This window comes from Limulus polyphemus, unplaced genomic scaffold, assembly GCF_000517525.1.
Source record: "Limulus polyphemus unplaced genomic scaffold, Limulus_polyphemus-2.1.2 Scaffold3593, whole genome shotgun sequence".
NCBI classification, from domain to species: domain Eukaryota; kingdom Metazoa; phylum Arthropoda; class Merostomata; order Xiphosura; family Limulidae; genus Limulus; species Limulus polyphemus.
In genome coordinates this window covers 68,186-85,285 of record NW_013669203.1, presented here as the reverse complement: position 1 = coordinate 85,285, position 17,100 = coordinate 68,186, and the positions used below count along the sequence as shown (strand labels likewise).

General features: G+C 34.9%; 1 protein-coding gene across 1 annotated transcript in view; it reads right to left on the bottom strand.

Annotated features, from left to right (window-relative positions):
- Positions 1 to 17,100, bottom strand: part of LOC106469653 (arginine-glutamic acid dipeptide repeats protein-like) — a 47,414-nt gene that overhangs the window by 7,204 nt on the left and 23,110 nt on the right. Inside the window, exons 6-9 of the mRNA XM_022398229.1 lie at positions 14,848 to 16,239; positions 8,182 to 8,344; positions 4,346 to 4,659; positions 2,992 to 3,640 (exon numbers count right to left, since the gene is read on the bottom strand). Coding sequence (XP_022253937.1) covers positions 2,992 to 3,640; positions 4,346 to 4,659; positions 8,182 to 8,344; positions 14,848 to 16,239 — 2,518 coding nt within the window. The remainder of the gene's footprint in view (positions 1 to 2,991; positions 3,641 to 4,345; positions 4,660 to 8,181; positions 8,345 to 14,847; positions 16,240 to 17,100) is intronic.

Here is a 17,100-nt window from a genome sequence, read left to right as displayed (position 1 = left end):
AAGCCTTCTATAATAAGATATGGTAAGGTAAAGGTGCAAAGCCTTGTATCCTGCAGTCTGATGTTTCTTAGTCTGTCAAACAGTACACACACTGTTATTATGTTAAATATTTTATTAAAGATTGTTTATTTTGTTTATTACTTTTTGGCCAGTCTCTTTATTTGATTTATCATAGTCTCATTTAGTAAGCATTTTTAGTATTACTCAGAAATTTCATATATTGATCAAATGTCCTATTTGGCAAACTTATCCAATATAGTCCTGAGTTAATTCAGTTCATATTGGCTGTAAGCATTGCAGGGTTGATTGTGAAAGTTACATTGTCATCATGAAGATGCATAGGAAATGTTACACTTGGATTATTTTCCAACCAGATAATGCAGTTGTGTGTGTTGAAACTTTCATAAAAAGTGAAGTGTGCTTCATCAGCCCAGTATTGGCAGACCATTGACCATTGACTTGTAGTCTTACTAGGAAATGCAACATGAAATTAACATGTTGGGCTAAATCTGTCTCTTTCAGTGCTTGAATATGATGCAGCTTGTGAGGAAACATTCATAAAGTCGACCAAAGAGCCTAATGAATGGTTACAATTGACAATTTCAGACACCAGGGACATAATGTCCATTTGTGCTGACTTGTTCTGTTATGGCATGGCTGATGTCAGCAATAGTTTCAGAATAGGTGTTGTTGGTCTGCTTGTAAGTGACTTAACACAAAAGCATCTGTTTAGCAGTACTAAAACAGGGTCCTCCTCAGATGTTATGCACTCAGTGGTATTCCCTGAGGACTTTCTTGGCATTTCATCCTTTGATGTAACAAAATTTTGCTAGTTCACCTATCATACTTTGAGTTTCATGTTGGTTGAATGAGTTGCACTGCAATTGACAAGCCCATTTATACTCATGGAAAGTACATGAAATAAACATAGTGGTAGCCCTGGCAGCATCATGTGACAACTGTGACATGATATTCTTAACACATCTGTGCAATTTCACCTTCCTCTGCCATATTGTTTCAGAGATATGTTGCACTGAACTGCAACATTTTTTTATGATCACCCTGCATTTGGTAAGTTAATAACCATTTATAAAGATCATTGTATGAAAACTATAAGAAAAATGTAGTGACATTATCACAGATACCCAATTCTTCAATTTTAAGCTGTGCATCATTGTAATATCTCTATGTTCAACTAATATCACATAATACTTTAGAATAATTAATACACTTTATCTATATATATCCCAGTTGAATATTGTTGTGTTTCCTCATTCAGTTCACTATTACTATTATAAAATTTTCTACATATCACTATTAAAAATTTATTTACATTTCTAATGTAGAAAAGGTATTTGAAGATATTGTTTTGTTTTTTCCTCTGGACCACTGTTTCACCATTTTAGCATATCATTAGATGATGCATCTTAATGCAAGTTGCAAAAACATTTTGAAATTCTGCAGTTCTGTATACAGAAATGTAAAAATTTCTGGAAAAAGCCACATGTGTAAAACAAATAATTATGAACAATAAAGTTTTGACACAATGAAGTTCATGGAAGAACTTTAAGTAGATGACAGAGCAAGAAAAAGTCTTGGAATATACCATCAAGAACAAATGTTTGTTTTAGAGTTTTGTTTGCTTTATGTTAACATCTTCAGTTTACTTGCTACTTTGAGGAAAATGGTTCATCATAAAATAACCTATTTATTGTAACATAATACATTTCATCCAATTAATTTGATTGGCAAAGGCTTTATTGGGATACTAGACTAGGGGTAAATTAATAAAATAATACTTTACCCAAGACCCACAAAACATCAACAGTAATTTTCATACCCATCACTTGAATTTTACTTATTCTATCATTTTTATGCTTGTCATTTAAGTTACACTTTCTAGTAGGTATTGTGCGATAGATCAATAAATCCTAGTCTATTTGAAGAAAAATTTATGCAGTCAGACAAACAAACTCACGTGAATTGACAATTCACAAGTAAACAATAAAATATAGTAAGAGTATTTATAATAGCGTACAGAGTAAGAAACAGTTATGAGCATTCAGTGTATGACACGGTTTTACGAGTTGAAACAAAGAAATTCACAACAATGAAGAATAAAACCCATAAAAGAGAAAAAGGTATTTATAACAGTCTATGAAATGAACTGAAGCTAAATTATTGCAAATTAAAGTAAATGTAAAGTTTTAATAAAGGCAAACTTAGCTGAATATACAGAAATGTCTTAATATGTGTTCACAAAGTGATAAGCATATGGTTTTGAACAAACTGCACATGTGTATTTAATTTGACCTAAATAAGTCCAGAAAACCCACAGCAATTGTCCTTACTGAATTTTTTTTTAAATTACACATGGATTAAATGTTGTTTGTGCAAAATACCTTGCAAGTAAAAAAACCAAAGTTGAAATCAAAGCTAGTCGTCATGTGATGACAACAACATTGTGCCATCGTGTAGCATACTCATTGTATTGAAAGTCTGACTATGCAAAAAATTGGTAAGATGATTCTGAATTGAAAAACAAGTATGCAACTGTGACTCATCAGATAAAGACCTTTCTAATGATACAATATTTGTAGCATTTGATCAAGAAACTTGTGAGAAAAAATTTCCAAACAAATAGACAAATGCAAGCATATTATTTATACGGATCTGCATTGTTTGTGTTAGCTTGATAAACATTTGAAAAATACTACATACAAAAAAAACAGTCTAGGTTACATTTATCAAAATAGTTTAAGACAACTCAAAATTTAAATATACTAAAGAGTTAAATGAAATGAATATAGAAAACTATAAAAATATTTTTATTGTAATAAGCCTAAAAGACGATCAAATGGTATTTAAATAAATTGTTAAAATTTATCAGTAATTTCACACAGTTGTCACCAAAATTACTGTACAAAGAGTGGTTATAATGTAAAAGATTCAATTAACTTGCAAAACAACTGATGATTACCTTTCACTTACCTGTTGAGCGAATGGGTCCTCAAAGGAAGGTTGCAGCAATCCTGTACCAGGATGCATTATTTCACCTCGAGGTGGCATGATTCCTGGCCGTGTACATGGATAGACTGAAGGTGGAAACAGAGGGTGAGATCCATATAAGGGATGGCCTTGATCAGGATGATTAGTTCCTCCAATGGCTGCTGCTGCAGCAACAGAAGAAATGGAATCTTGAGGGTGAAGATGCAGGTGTGTATGTGCATGCATGTGGGCATGACTTTGAAAATCGGGTGTAATTCCTGCCATCTGAAGCCGAACAAGAGGATCTGTGGTTAAGGCTAAATGTTCATTGTGAAGCCGTTCTGCAGTTAGGCAGTCATGGTTTGGATGCCCAATTTCAGCTAGGGTGGTAGGAATACCTATTCGCTCTAACCGTTCCCGATCTGGACGAGAGTAGAAGTTGAATGCAGTTCTATGAAAACCCATAGTGGAAGTACACGGAAGTAACCTTGTCATGCCAGATCCTGAGGCCACAGCTCCATAATGATGTTGAAATTCCAACAATTGAGGATCAAATGCATTTGGCTGGAGTTTTGCTTTCATTTCAATTTCAAATTTTAACCTCTCTTGAAAATCACGGTCTCTCTTTTCTCTCTCTAGCTTCATTTCAAGCCTATATATTTAAAGTTTCATTTTCTTAATTTATTTGTTACAGAATTTCCTGCAAAGCTATACAAAGTGTACATGCATATAACTATCCATAATTTTGAGCTTATAGATAAAAGGGAAAGTAGCTAGTCAACAGTACTCACTGCTAACTCTTGGGTTACTTTTGTATGACTGAATAGTTATCCCAAAGTGCAGAACACATTTTTGTGGTAACAGGCTATAAAACATGAACCCTCAGATTCATAGTTCAAGCATGCTAACTGATAGGTCATGCCTGGCTCAATTTTCTTAGTAGACTATATTGTAAGGTACAATTAAACTACCAGTTAAGAAAGGATTCTGTTCTTACATTCATATATATGTGTATATATGACAGTTTGAGCTCCTAAATCTGAAAACAAATGTTCTTAGAAGTATATGATTGTAAGCAGTATAATTTGGAATAATTAAAAAACAAACACCATATTCATAAAAATATATTCAAAACTAATAAAAAGCTTCAATTACGTATATCTTAGCAGAAATATATATTTTTTCAACCATACTCAAAGCTTTAAAATATACCTGAAGTTAATATCAGTTTAAAATTGTTGATTGATAAAAAACAATTAAACTTGATAACCTATCAAGTTCAAACCCAGTAAAGCATTATCTAAAAAATTCAAAAGAAATATTCAAGCCAGCTGTAACACTTTAAACAGAAACCAACCTCTCTCGAGCAGTGGCATCGTACATCCCAGCTGAGATCTGATACTGCAGTAAAGGATTTATGCATGGTTGTGATATTCCAACTGAAATTGATAAAGTGCTAATTTGTGGTAGTTGCTCTGATACTGAAGTTTGTGGGTATCTAGAGGAGGATGTAGCATTTGGATGAGCATATTCACTGAGGTGATAAACAGCTGGAGCATCTGAATAGCCTCTTGAAGTTGTCCTTTCAAAATATCCAAACTGAAGGGAGTTTACACTGTGTGAACTTTTTGCTAATTTACTTTCTCCACTGTGATTCTTTTCTTTAAACTTCTGCACAATATGAAAAATATATTGGCTCTTTTCAAAATAAATTAAACATCTTCTAAAGACAGAAGTTTTTTCACTTATAAGTAAATCTTAGTTTTGCATTACAAGTATAGAGTAAAAACATTGTATTCTCTTTTGCAGGACTTAAAACATGATAATATTTCAACATAGTTAACTAATGATTGATTAAATCTATAGCTTCTTTAGTATTAAAGTGTTGCAGAAATAGAAACTCACAAAAATGAAGAATAAATACAGTACTTAAAAAACAACTAACTTCAAGAGGTAATGATAACCTCATTTATGCTAGAAGTAAGATTTCTTAAAATTACTGGTAGTTATTAATAATACTTATAAAAACAGATGCTCTGTTTGAAACTATGCCACCTCAGTGAAATTGGTTGACACCATTGTTTTGGTTTTTGAGTTATCAAGTAATATAAAAGAAGCAGAAGAAAGAAGAACAATAAATTCAAACTTTTTGCTATGATATTTACAGACATTCCCAGAACTCGTGGTTCAGTAAGTACATAAATATTGTTATAAAAGTAACACTGTATAGTATTGTAAAGTTCTGATGACCTATTGAGGAGATAATTAAAATGTCATTTCGATGAACAATCTGAGCCATTCTTATATAAACAGTGCTACCACCTGTCTGATAAGCTACTGTACAAATATCACTACTATTAATTAATATATTAACAATAATTAACATGGAGAAATTACATGCACAGTATATACAAACAGGTGAAAGTGGAAAGCTGTGTCAACATGCTGGTTGCAATAGGAACAAATATAGGTTAATTCCAAGCTGAAAAGTAAACAGAGGTTACAAAGCTGAAAATAATGTTTATTTCTCTCTCTTTCATCTTACTTTTCAGTGTGGACTTCTCATGTAAGCAAACAGTTTTGTACAAAGAAGCAAATATCTTCTCACTCCAGGCTTAGGAAATCTAAAGCATTTTTGTTCTGTGTAGTGGCTGTTGGCTGTCCCAAAACACTTTACCTTCCTGTTTATTGACAATAATTTAAAGCTTGTAAATTACAAAACAAGGTAGTTGCCCTTCAACCCACCAATTGTTATGCCTTATTTTATAAGTGGAACTGAGTTGACAGATTATGCTAATCAGTCATCCCTCAACTGTTTGATTAATATTTCATTCCCCCATTTACCTACTTAAACCAATTTATTGTTTTATCTTTGTGTGTGTTATTTATTCCACTAGCTAAAGAAGAGAATTAATTAATTCAACATAAAAGCTGTTTACATATCACAAGTGCAACCTTTAAAAAATTTATTTTATTAGAAGCATTCAAAAACCTAGGCAGCAAGACCCTTCACTTAATCAGTGTGAAGAGATGCATTACATACAGTAAACTGGAAGCCCTAATTAACATATTATAATGTTTATAAGCACATATAGCCTGTCAGCAAAAAGCAAAGTGAATGTTGATTGGATGGCCAAGATATCACAAGATTTTTTTTACATTTTTGTCAGCTTGTTAGTGTTAAGTTTTAGATATTAGTATACATTTATTAGTTTTCAAAAACGTGGATAAATAGGTGTTACATGTCAGCAAAAAATGATTTAAAATCATATACAACAGTGCATAGGTATCAAGAGGATTATTTAAAATTTGGTTTCATTAACAGAGTTATTAATAACAAGGAACAATTGCACTGTAGTATTTGTTTGCGGAATTTAATTAATGTCAGCATGAAACCAAATAAACTTATACAGCATTTGTAAACCAAACACCCTGAGCATATGGATAAAACCACAGATGAAACAACTGAAAGAGCAAAGCAGCTTGCTAGACAAGCAGATTCCTATTCCATCAGAAGTCTTGAAATTTCTCTACAAGCATCTTATTTCATTAGGAAAGTATACAGCCACACAATACAAAATAAATTTATACTATAATAATATAATACAAATTTGAGAAAGCATGCATGGAGAAGGGTATGGTAGGCCTTCATGTCTATCCCTTTATCATGTACCACAATTGCAAGGTGCATAGATGTAATCTCTGATGAAATTATAATCAAACTGATAACATATATCCAAAACAGTCCAAAATTTGCCAAACAATTTGATGAAGTCACAGATGTTGCAAATTTAGCTCAGCTTCTGGCATTTGTTGATACTGTTACAAAAGTGTATGAAGTGTTTCTGTTTTGCCAAGCACTGAAAGGGAGAGCTACAAAGAAAGCCATTTTCTCTCTTGTTGATGAGTTTTTACCACAAAAAATCTTGTTGGGGGGCATTGAGGGGACAATTGTAATTTTGGATAACAAGAAATGGTTTAGATCCAAAGTAAGTGCTTTTTCTTCATTTACACATTGCATCATACACAGGGAAGAACTAGCTTCAAAGAAATTGCAGTATAAAGCAAAGAAAATGTTACAAGATACTGTTTTAAATCAATAGCTTTGAAACAGCAGGCTGTTTTCTATTTTTTGTGGAGAAATGAGATCCATATATGACAAGCTCCTGCTGCATAAAGAGGTGTACTGGTTGTTACTCAGGAAAGTACTTAAGTCACATTGTGCAGCTGGAAGATGAGCATCATATTTTTTTTAGACTGCAGGGCTTCTAGTACTATGCTACTGGGCTAATATTTTCATTAAGCTCAATGACCTTGACTTGTTACTGCAGCTTGGATGAAAAGGAGTTAAATCAAAGTCTTATTAATGACATGGTTTCTATTAATCTGAAAAACCTTCAGTCTTAATTTACAGATCAATTTCTAGAATCAGAGTGGGGAAAACATGATTGGATCTGGAATCCATTTAATGACAGCATAACTTCTCATCTGCCAATGGAAGCTCAAGAGAGCTCACAGAACTATCCAGTGATAAAACCCTTCAGGCAGAATTCAAGTCAAAACCTCTTAGAAACTTTTGGATGCTAGTTTGCAAATATTACTCTGACAAAAAGCAATGGACATGCTTTTGCCTTTCACATCAACATACCTATGTGAATCAGCATTTACTGCTCTGACAGAAATCACAACAAAACAGTGGTCTCATCTGCAGGGAAAGGGGGATTTCGAATTTGTTATGTCAAGAATTCAGAAGAGAATGGACCTAATCCTATCCCAAGCTCAAGCCCATCCTTCACACTAAATTGGTGTAAACTGAAACTGTCTTATGCTATGTACCATTTTATTACTTGTTTTATTTTTATTGCAGGTTTAATTAGACAGAGGGCATCATAAACAAGTTTGTGAATCATTGATGTAGAGTATAAACTGAAGTTCTTATGTACAATCAATATGGCATAAGCCACCAAAAACGTCCTTTAATGTTTTAATAACCATACTTAAGTATACCTAAAAAACTTTTTCAACTGAAGTAATTCAGTTCAAGGCAGTACAAAATACGAAAACTTTGTTTGAGCTTAAATTTATGTTGTAGCTAAACCAGAATTTGAATGATGTGGCAATTAATTATACGATAAATAAGAAGTATTTTGTCTAATCTGAGTAAGGATCTAGATTTTATCAGTTAATACTCACTGCCTTATTAAATTTAAATTTTTCTTCCTTCACTCTATCTGAAGCTTTTCCTGCACGTTCTTCACGTTTTCTGGCTAATGTGGAGTCTGGCACAGGTTTAAAGATTAGGTCAGTACGAGCACAAGTACTGAACGCTGAACCTTGAGTGCACTGTCTCAAGAACCTAGTTAAAACATTTTACAATTTAAATTTCCAACTTATTACAATGAATTAACTAGATGAAGATTCATTATATTCATTTTATTGAAAATCATTTAAAACAAAAGTGATCAAAATTTTTAAAAAATCTAAAATTAATTTCTAAAACATGTTTTCATTTGTAATCAGTTTGAAACTTATTCTCTACAGAAATTTCCACAGCTGTCAAATTTTAGAAAATGCTACTAAGATTTTGAAATAAAAAAAAATCAAATGTGGCAAACATTGACAAAAATTGTGTTTGTTTATTTAACTTAAATTATTTTTATCCGGAAACTTAGTTGCTCAGTGCTATGTCTGTGTTAATAAAAGCAACTAGACCAAATATTGGTCTAAAGAAACTGTTTCCTTTCACCTCACATACTTGTCCAGAGGAAAAGCAACTGTTACTATGATAGTTTACTTAATATTTAACAAAAACTATTAAAACAGTTTATACATACGTCATCCATAACAAATAAAGGTCAACATTTTCCTACACTGAAAATGTACTTCCAATTGGTACTTACATCTTCTCACATAATAGCTTCTCTCGTTCAGTGTTGCCCTCTATATATGCATATTTTTTGCTTGTCACTAGCCTTGAAATTCCCATCTACCCCATGTTTAACATGGTTCTATTGTGTCTTCACATGCAACCTTCCATCATAGGAGTGAAACAAACACTCCTGATGCAGGTTACTTCCTTTATACTATTCAGCCTAACCTTCACTTCGATATTAAGCACAAAGAAGTACCTGAAGGGGGGAGGTTTGAACTGAGGTGGGTACCCATTGGAAATACATTATCAGTGCAGGAAAATGTTAACTTCCAATGCAGTATCTCAACTCTCTCACATAATAGCTAGAATTCCACATTGAAAAGGTGGAGGAACCAGTGCAAAAGTTACCTTTATGAGCACCCTTTCGAAAGCATCCAAAGAATGTCTCAATAGTGTGACCTCTTTAGAGAAATGAACACACCCTTGGGAGACCACACCACATCTGTACCAGGTATACTCTTTGCTCAATGAGATTGTAAACATCACTTAAATGTGCAGAAAATAGTTGGAGCACATCCATCAATATATACATGTTGGTTGGTCCAGCTCAACACTCAACACAAACACCCAAGAATTGCAATCCCAGAGATAGCAAGATGGAAGGTTCCCAATGAAATATAGTAATGGTGGGGAAAAACTATATGGATGTTCCCCATGGTGTAGAATGGCTATGGCTAGGGCATGTTAGACTGTACTTGGTGGGTCAACTCCAGTCCAAAACCAAGCAGCATCGGGTATTTATCTCCTGGTCTATGGTAGGAGGAGGGTCCCTACCATCTTCACATTAAGCCTATAAGATGAAAGGGAGAATGTACAGAGGGTGAGAAGAACAACATTAATATCCCAATCTGGCAATATTGTAGGGTGGGGAGGATGACTGACTCAGAAGAAACATAACAAAAGGAAACACTAGGAGAGGAAAACACTGTGTGGTACCTAATAAAACTGCAGGTATTTGACAAGGCTGCTTGATATTTTACTTTGGCAGATACTGAGGAGTTGTGATGAAACAGCCAGGTAAAATTCTGTGTTGTGAGGTATGGTTAGTCAGGAAGGAAAGATTCCTTGGTGCAGTGGCAAAATGTCCACCACTGTCCCTGATAAACCATGAGAGAAGAAAGGTGAACTGAATGGGGCAAAAATGATACCATATATGTGTAAAGTTTGGATCTACTTGCAAAGGGCTGGACAAAAGCTACACATGAAGATGACGTGTGAGAGGTGCAGGAAGAAAAATTGGCAACAGAGGTTGGTGGAGGAGGGATGGCGAAAGAAAAAAAAGTAATGAGGGTGTCATTTGGAGGAGAATGAGAACCAGGACCCATGGCAAATGCCAGCCAGAAAGGTGCTATCAGAAGAGTTTGACATGGAGTGGACTGGATGGTGAAAATCACCTTGGGTAGGAGAAAGATTAGTGGGTAGACATGTGGGTACAGGTTGGTCCAATGCAGATAGAGAGCATCTACAGCTAAAGCTAGGAGATAATGTAATGGAGATGAGAACAGTAGTAGTTTGGTGGTAAGATGTGTGGAAAAGCATCTAAGTGAGGAGAACTCCATTGTGTGCTGAGCCACCAGACAACCTGAGGGTCTAGGGACCATTGGTGGGGAGGATCTGTTCAGGATGAGAAAGACTATCCATGACCAGATTGAATGCACTCAAAACATGACACGCAATGAGGCATGTATGAAAAGTAAGATCCCAAAAGAGTAGTTCTAACATTTGAAAACAGAGCAATTGTGATTGGGTGCCCCTTATTTATTGATGTATGAGACAACTATTGAAGTGTTGGAATGGATCCTGACCAATGTACCTGATACAGAGGGAAAGAAGTGATCCAAAGTCCAACAGATGGCCAGTAGATCTAATATGTTGATATGCATGGTCATCTCGACAGGAAATCAATGCTCTGAAACATCCTGATGCTCTAAACATGCCCCCCCCCCAACCCATGAGTGAAGCATCTGTGAACAAATGTAACTTGGGACGAGGAGGTGAAAGAGGTACACCCACTGTGATATTGTCTTTGTTTCTGTTTATCAAAAATGTGAAAATGATTAGGAGGGAAGGTGGTGGATGGATAATGGAGTCCAAAGAATGACCTAAGGATATAAGAGCAACTATGGAAGCTAACTTCCCCAAATAGAAAGAACCTTGTAAGTATAGATTATAGGAACAGTAAGGGCCTTGGTGACCGTAAATTCCCTTTACCATAGTTTAGGAGAAGCAGGCTGGGCCTGACTTAAGGAGTAGTTGAAAAAGACTCCCAAGTGCATAAGGTATTGAGTAATTGAATGGAAGGGATCCCCACTTTGAATATCCAACCTACGTGACTTGCTTCTGTCAGAAGCAATTGTGTGTGTTTGTTTACTATCAGTTTGGATGAAGCCAGTCATCCATAGATTGATGAAAATGCAAGCCCTGGGCATGGAGTAGTTGTGCAAAGGCCTGACTACTTGACAAAAGACATAAGGTGTTGTAACCAACCCAAAGGGCAGCATGTGAAACTGATAAACCTGACCCTTGTGGACAAACTGAAGGTACCATCTGAAAAGTGGGGTAATAGGAATGTGGAGGCATGCAACCAAAACATTTAACTTGGTCATCCACAGACCTGGAGTGAAAGTCTACCATGGAGTGAGAAAAAACTCATAGTGAAAGAGAGAAGGTCTGTGAAATAGTTTAGTTGAAACAAATTAACCACCACAGACTAGTTCCCAGTTTGTTTGGTAACTACCAACAGCCAGAGTAAAATCCTGGAGAGGTCTGACAGTGGAGAGGTTCAATAGTGCCTTAAGGAGAAGAGTTTGGACCATTTCAGAGAAATGCTGGCAAGTTGTGGGATCCAGACAAGGGTGAAGGAAACAGGATCTGTTGACAATGGAGGGGGAAAGGAAGTGAATGAAGAGTCACTAAGACAGCACCTGAAGAATCCAAGGATCAGAAGTGAACCCCTACCAAATGTGAATAAATCCAGCCATGCAGGCATCTAACTTGCCAGATCCTATTGGGTAGTCACCAGTACAGTTGGCAGCATTTGTTTCTGCAGTGAGAAATACTATGACTCACTGTTGGAACCATGGAGAGAGAAACAGGTAAAAGTTGAGAAGGTGTGGTATAGGAAATGGGAGCAAAATGAGATCCGCATAAAAATGATGCTATTCTGAGATCACACAGATAGGTAGTGGGTTATGCATCTGAGACAAAAGTGCATCCCTATCCAGGAGATACCAGTAGCAGAGTAGCCATATTTGGAGGGAAAACAACTGAAGAGGATAAACAAGCCCACATGGAAAATATGAGAGTGCAGATCTCCTCTGAAAACCCTGTAGGGGATCAGTAGATAGCCTTGGCTAGGAGGTGCATGGTGGACAGGTACTTAAGGATAGAGGTTAGGGTCAGTTGGAGTCTGGAAAATTGGGCCTGGGAGAACCTAACTGAACAATCAAGATTGGCCCCCACACTTGCATCAAAGACTCCAACAGTTGTGAGTCTAGAAAAGGAATTTTTGCTAGGTGATAAGCCAAAGCAGAAAAATACAAATACCTAGGGGAACTCAGATAAAATGTAACATACCTGTGAAAGCATGTCCAAAGAGGCTGAAAGAGGCCTGGCAGCATCCACAGGTGACACACAGGATTGTATGGCATAGGATAGGGGAGGAAAAAGGCACTCGAAATCAAACCAGATTCCTCCATAAAAGGGGATCTTGTCCAGGTTTGGAAGAAGCTGGCTGTCTCATGTAGTATTCGATCTCTGTCGAACTAAGGCCAAGACCTCCTTAGCTTAAAGTGTTTAACCTGAAGACTGAAAACTGACAGACGAATAGTAGTAGTCATGCCAGTGGTATTTGTGACATGAAATTTAGAATTCAGGGTTCAACTGTGATAGTTCCACGAAAGATAAAGAATAAAGGAAATCATAAGTTAAATGTTTAACGATTGCAAAACCAAACTACTACTTTAATGGTTGGAGATGGCTTGAATGGGTAATGAAGAAAAACTTTAATATAAGTTTAACATAACAGCAAATGTACAACGTTTCGACAAGGTTTTGTCATCATCGGGTACAAGTGTACTAAGGGAATAGAGTAGCAGTAGTCTTGACTATAAAAGTTATGAATATACTTGAAAAAAAAGAGTACTTAATTCTTGGAAAATTGGAGGGAATACAAGGCCATTAATCTGGTAAAGATTCATAGATGATATATTTGTAGTAGGGAACACTAATTTAAAGTCACTTATTAGTTTCCATGATGTCTTGCATACAGTCCATCAGTTAATAAAATGTACATTTATGTCATACCAGGAAGAAATCTACTGTTTTTAGATACCATCATTCATTTTAAGGATGGGGAAATCATTATTGGTAGTTTTAGTAAACCATCTATTAAAAGCCTTTGTTTTGCACTTTCACTTATATCACCCACCAGCAGTAAGAAATGAGTTGATGGTTATCTCCATAAGATTCATAAAATTTGTAATAGAAAAGTAGTATGGAAGGAAGCCTAGTGAAAATTTTGATGACTCTTTTATGAAAAAATGTTTACCAACTAGAATATATACAAAACCTAATAAGGGATTCTGAGAGGCAGCAAAACAGACATGTTCTCTTGAACCATGGAAATAAGAAAAGTGCATTTCAAGCTTAGTTTACTTGGGTGATATTATCATTACAAAACTGAAGAGAGTAATCTGACTTGCTCAATAAAACATTACAAAAGCCAGTCATCTCCCTTAAAGCCTTAACAACAAGTTTAGAATATAAAAAGAAACACAATGTGTAAAAGAAAATCACTAAATATGGGCCACATGACTGGTGTTTTTGTAAGAATGTCATTAATGAAGTAACTTGTGGCAGATGCTGTATTATGTACATAGGAAAAACATGTCGACCCATACATGACAGAAAATCTGAACACATGGTGACATCCAAAACCTCAATACCAATAATGCTACTGCTGAACATTTTGGAAAAAAAGCATGGGATACTACAAGTGAATAGCAGCTTATCTAAAAGTCACAGTTTCCTAGATCAAAAGATGAAAGAGTCAAATTTAATCAGGAAAATATATCTAAAGTGAAAAAATATTAAGTGTAAAGATGCTGATAGTATTTTTCAAATTTTGATATGTTGTTATTTTGATGAAGTCTCTATACACTTTCACAATGGTTAATACATACATATATATATCTTGATATTATAATGTGTATATATTGATACAATAGGTGAAAACTATATATAGATATCTCTAAACTTACAGATATGAGTATAAAGATGTATTTCATACATGTAATGTATCCTCTGATTTTAACAGTTCATTTGTTGATTTACATATTACTTACTATTCTTGGTTTGGTTTATTTCAACAATTTAAATTCAAGACTGTTCAGTATTATTTTTAATAAAATTTCAGCCTTTTAGACACATGTTTTAATGTTTGATTACCTGATGAGGAAATTCTAATTTAGTTTCAACTGAATTAATGAACTTGTAGGTTATCGTATCTCCTGAATGAAACTGTGATAGTGAAATTTTGAGCTAATAACAATATATTCTGGAGATATAAGACATTATTTTATTTATACTAATATATGTATAGAAATAACTAATAATAAACTCTAGTTTGTGTTTAAAATGTTAAGACTAATAGATTTTAATTTTTGACTTTGTGCAATACTTTCATTTTAACTTGTTGGACAAATATTAATAACTTCATATAGATTTTCTGTTAGTTTTCTAATCCTCTATCATAATGGTTAGACAACTAAAAACTTCATATTACATTCAAATTCATCTACTTAATCATTTTAGACTGTAGCTCCTAAACCTGAGCACAAATGAAATTACAGTGGATACACTGGCACAAGAACCTACCAAAAAAAACTTTATATCACAAATACTTAGATATCTATAAGAAATCTTACATGGCAGACTCACTACGATGAGATTCCATCTCCAGCTTTATGTTTTCCAAACTTGATTTATACATCTGGAAACAACCAACAGAATCACTGTGAATGACTTCTTGTGAAGTATTTTTGGTTTTAGTTTCTTTAACAGATGGAATTTCTGCAGAAACCGTATTTGATGAAACTGTGTTGCATGCTCTGATGGAACCAGGGCTAACAGTTGACAACAGTAATTGAGTCCCAGGGGGAAAAAGTGTTGATGAACTCACAGTGAGATCAGTAGTAATAAGAGATGAAGATGATACTGTTGCAGTACTGCTCACAGAAACTGATGTATGTACCTTAGGAGTTCTCTCTGACACTTGGTGGTTTAAGGACTTAGACATAGAAGATGAAGTTGGAGAGACTAGTGTATTTGGTAGTGGATGCTGATCAGATGAAGATAAGGATGGGTATGGAAGATTTGGCAGAAACATCTCTGGACCATCAAAGTGAGGAGCAAATAATGGTTTATAGGGGTACTTTTGAGGTATGCAAGTTTCTTGACAAGACTGTGAAAAAGATGATAAAGAGATAGATGGGAGTTGTGATTGTGTACTAGAAGAAAGAGGTTTAGTTACTGAAGATGATATTTTTACAGATGGAGCAAGTGTTGAGGTGGTAGTTGGAGCCACTGAAATGGTTTCAAATGATGTAGACACAGCTGATAGCATTGTTGTAGGTGTCTGTAATGTGTAGGGTATGGAAATTGGTTCATCCATGTTTACTGAAGAGAAACTTGAGGAAAGAAAATGAGCTTTGCAATCAGTCACTAGAGAATCCCTAGATATAGGATCTGACAAAGATGTGATCTCTGATGTTTGTACACTTCTGAGCAAATCTGAGGAAACATGTGATGGAAGTTCTTGAGGGTCAAGTGGTTCTGTTTTGATATCTTGCAATTTCAAAGGGGGAACTTGAGAATGAGAATCTTGGACTGAGAACTTTGTATTATCCAAGAATTCATTAATATGTGATAAAGGACTTTGGAAAGGAAAGGGTGAGCTTAGGGAAAAGCCTGATGCAATATCTGGAAGTTTCTCTGGTAACAGACACTGTTTCAGGTCATCTTGAGCAAATACAACATCTGAAATCACTTCTTTTATTTTGATCAGTGGTGAAAAAGATGTTGGTGGAAACATAACAGGAGGTGATAAAGAAGGTAATGCAGTAGTACCAGTAGCGTTACTAATCTGTTGCTGAAGAGAAGAACTTTCACTGGTGACGGAAAGTGGTTCATTCTTTATTTCTGAAGAAAGCATAACCCATTCTGACACATCATTTGGTGAAGGAATCTTTTGGTTTCTTGATTCTGTTATGTCAGGCATAATTTCTGTGTTATCTTTAATTGCTGATGTTTCTTTCACACTTGGTTAAAAGAAAGAAAGGAGAAATATCAAAAAACAAAATAATTAATACTTGAAATTAATACAAATTTAACATGCATAACTTAATATTCAAATACATTAGTAATGGATAATTCTGATAATATAAAACATGATCTCAATGATTTACTTACACTCAAGATTTCTAAGCCAAATTTTCTCAAACACAAGAAATTTGTGGTAGATTCAATCTTTGTATGTACGGCATGCTTTTCACTTATCTCATATAGTTATATCAAAAAACTATTAAAACAGTAAACAGATTTACAGTTAAGATTGTTGTCTTTATTAGTATGTAAAAAATAAGTAAAAACTGAGTTACATAAAATGCTATTAAATATACTTTTTTGTCCACAGCATGTCTTTGTTTGGTGTCCTTTTTTGAATAATTTCTGGCAGCCATCCGGATATGGTTACATACATCGATAATGCCAGGAACCAGATTTACAGCAATAACTAGAGGCACCACTCAGGCACGAAGAATCAGTACCATATACTATCCCAAAATGCATATTATAATGTCAATGACAAATATCATTCTCTGCTATAAGTACTTGTTTGTTTGTTTTGAATTTCGTGCAAAGCTAAACGAGGGCTATCTGTGCTAGCTGTCCCTAATTTAGCAGTGTAAGACTAGAGGGAAGGCAGCTAGTCATCACCACCCACTGCCAACTCTTGGGCTATTCTTTTACCAACGAATAATAGGATTGACCATCACATTATAAAGCCCCCATGGCTGAAGGGGTGAGCATGTTTGGTGTGACAGGGATTTGAACCCACGATCTTAAGATTGCGAGTTAAGTGCCCTAACCACTGTAAGTATATATATATATATATATATATA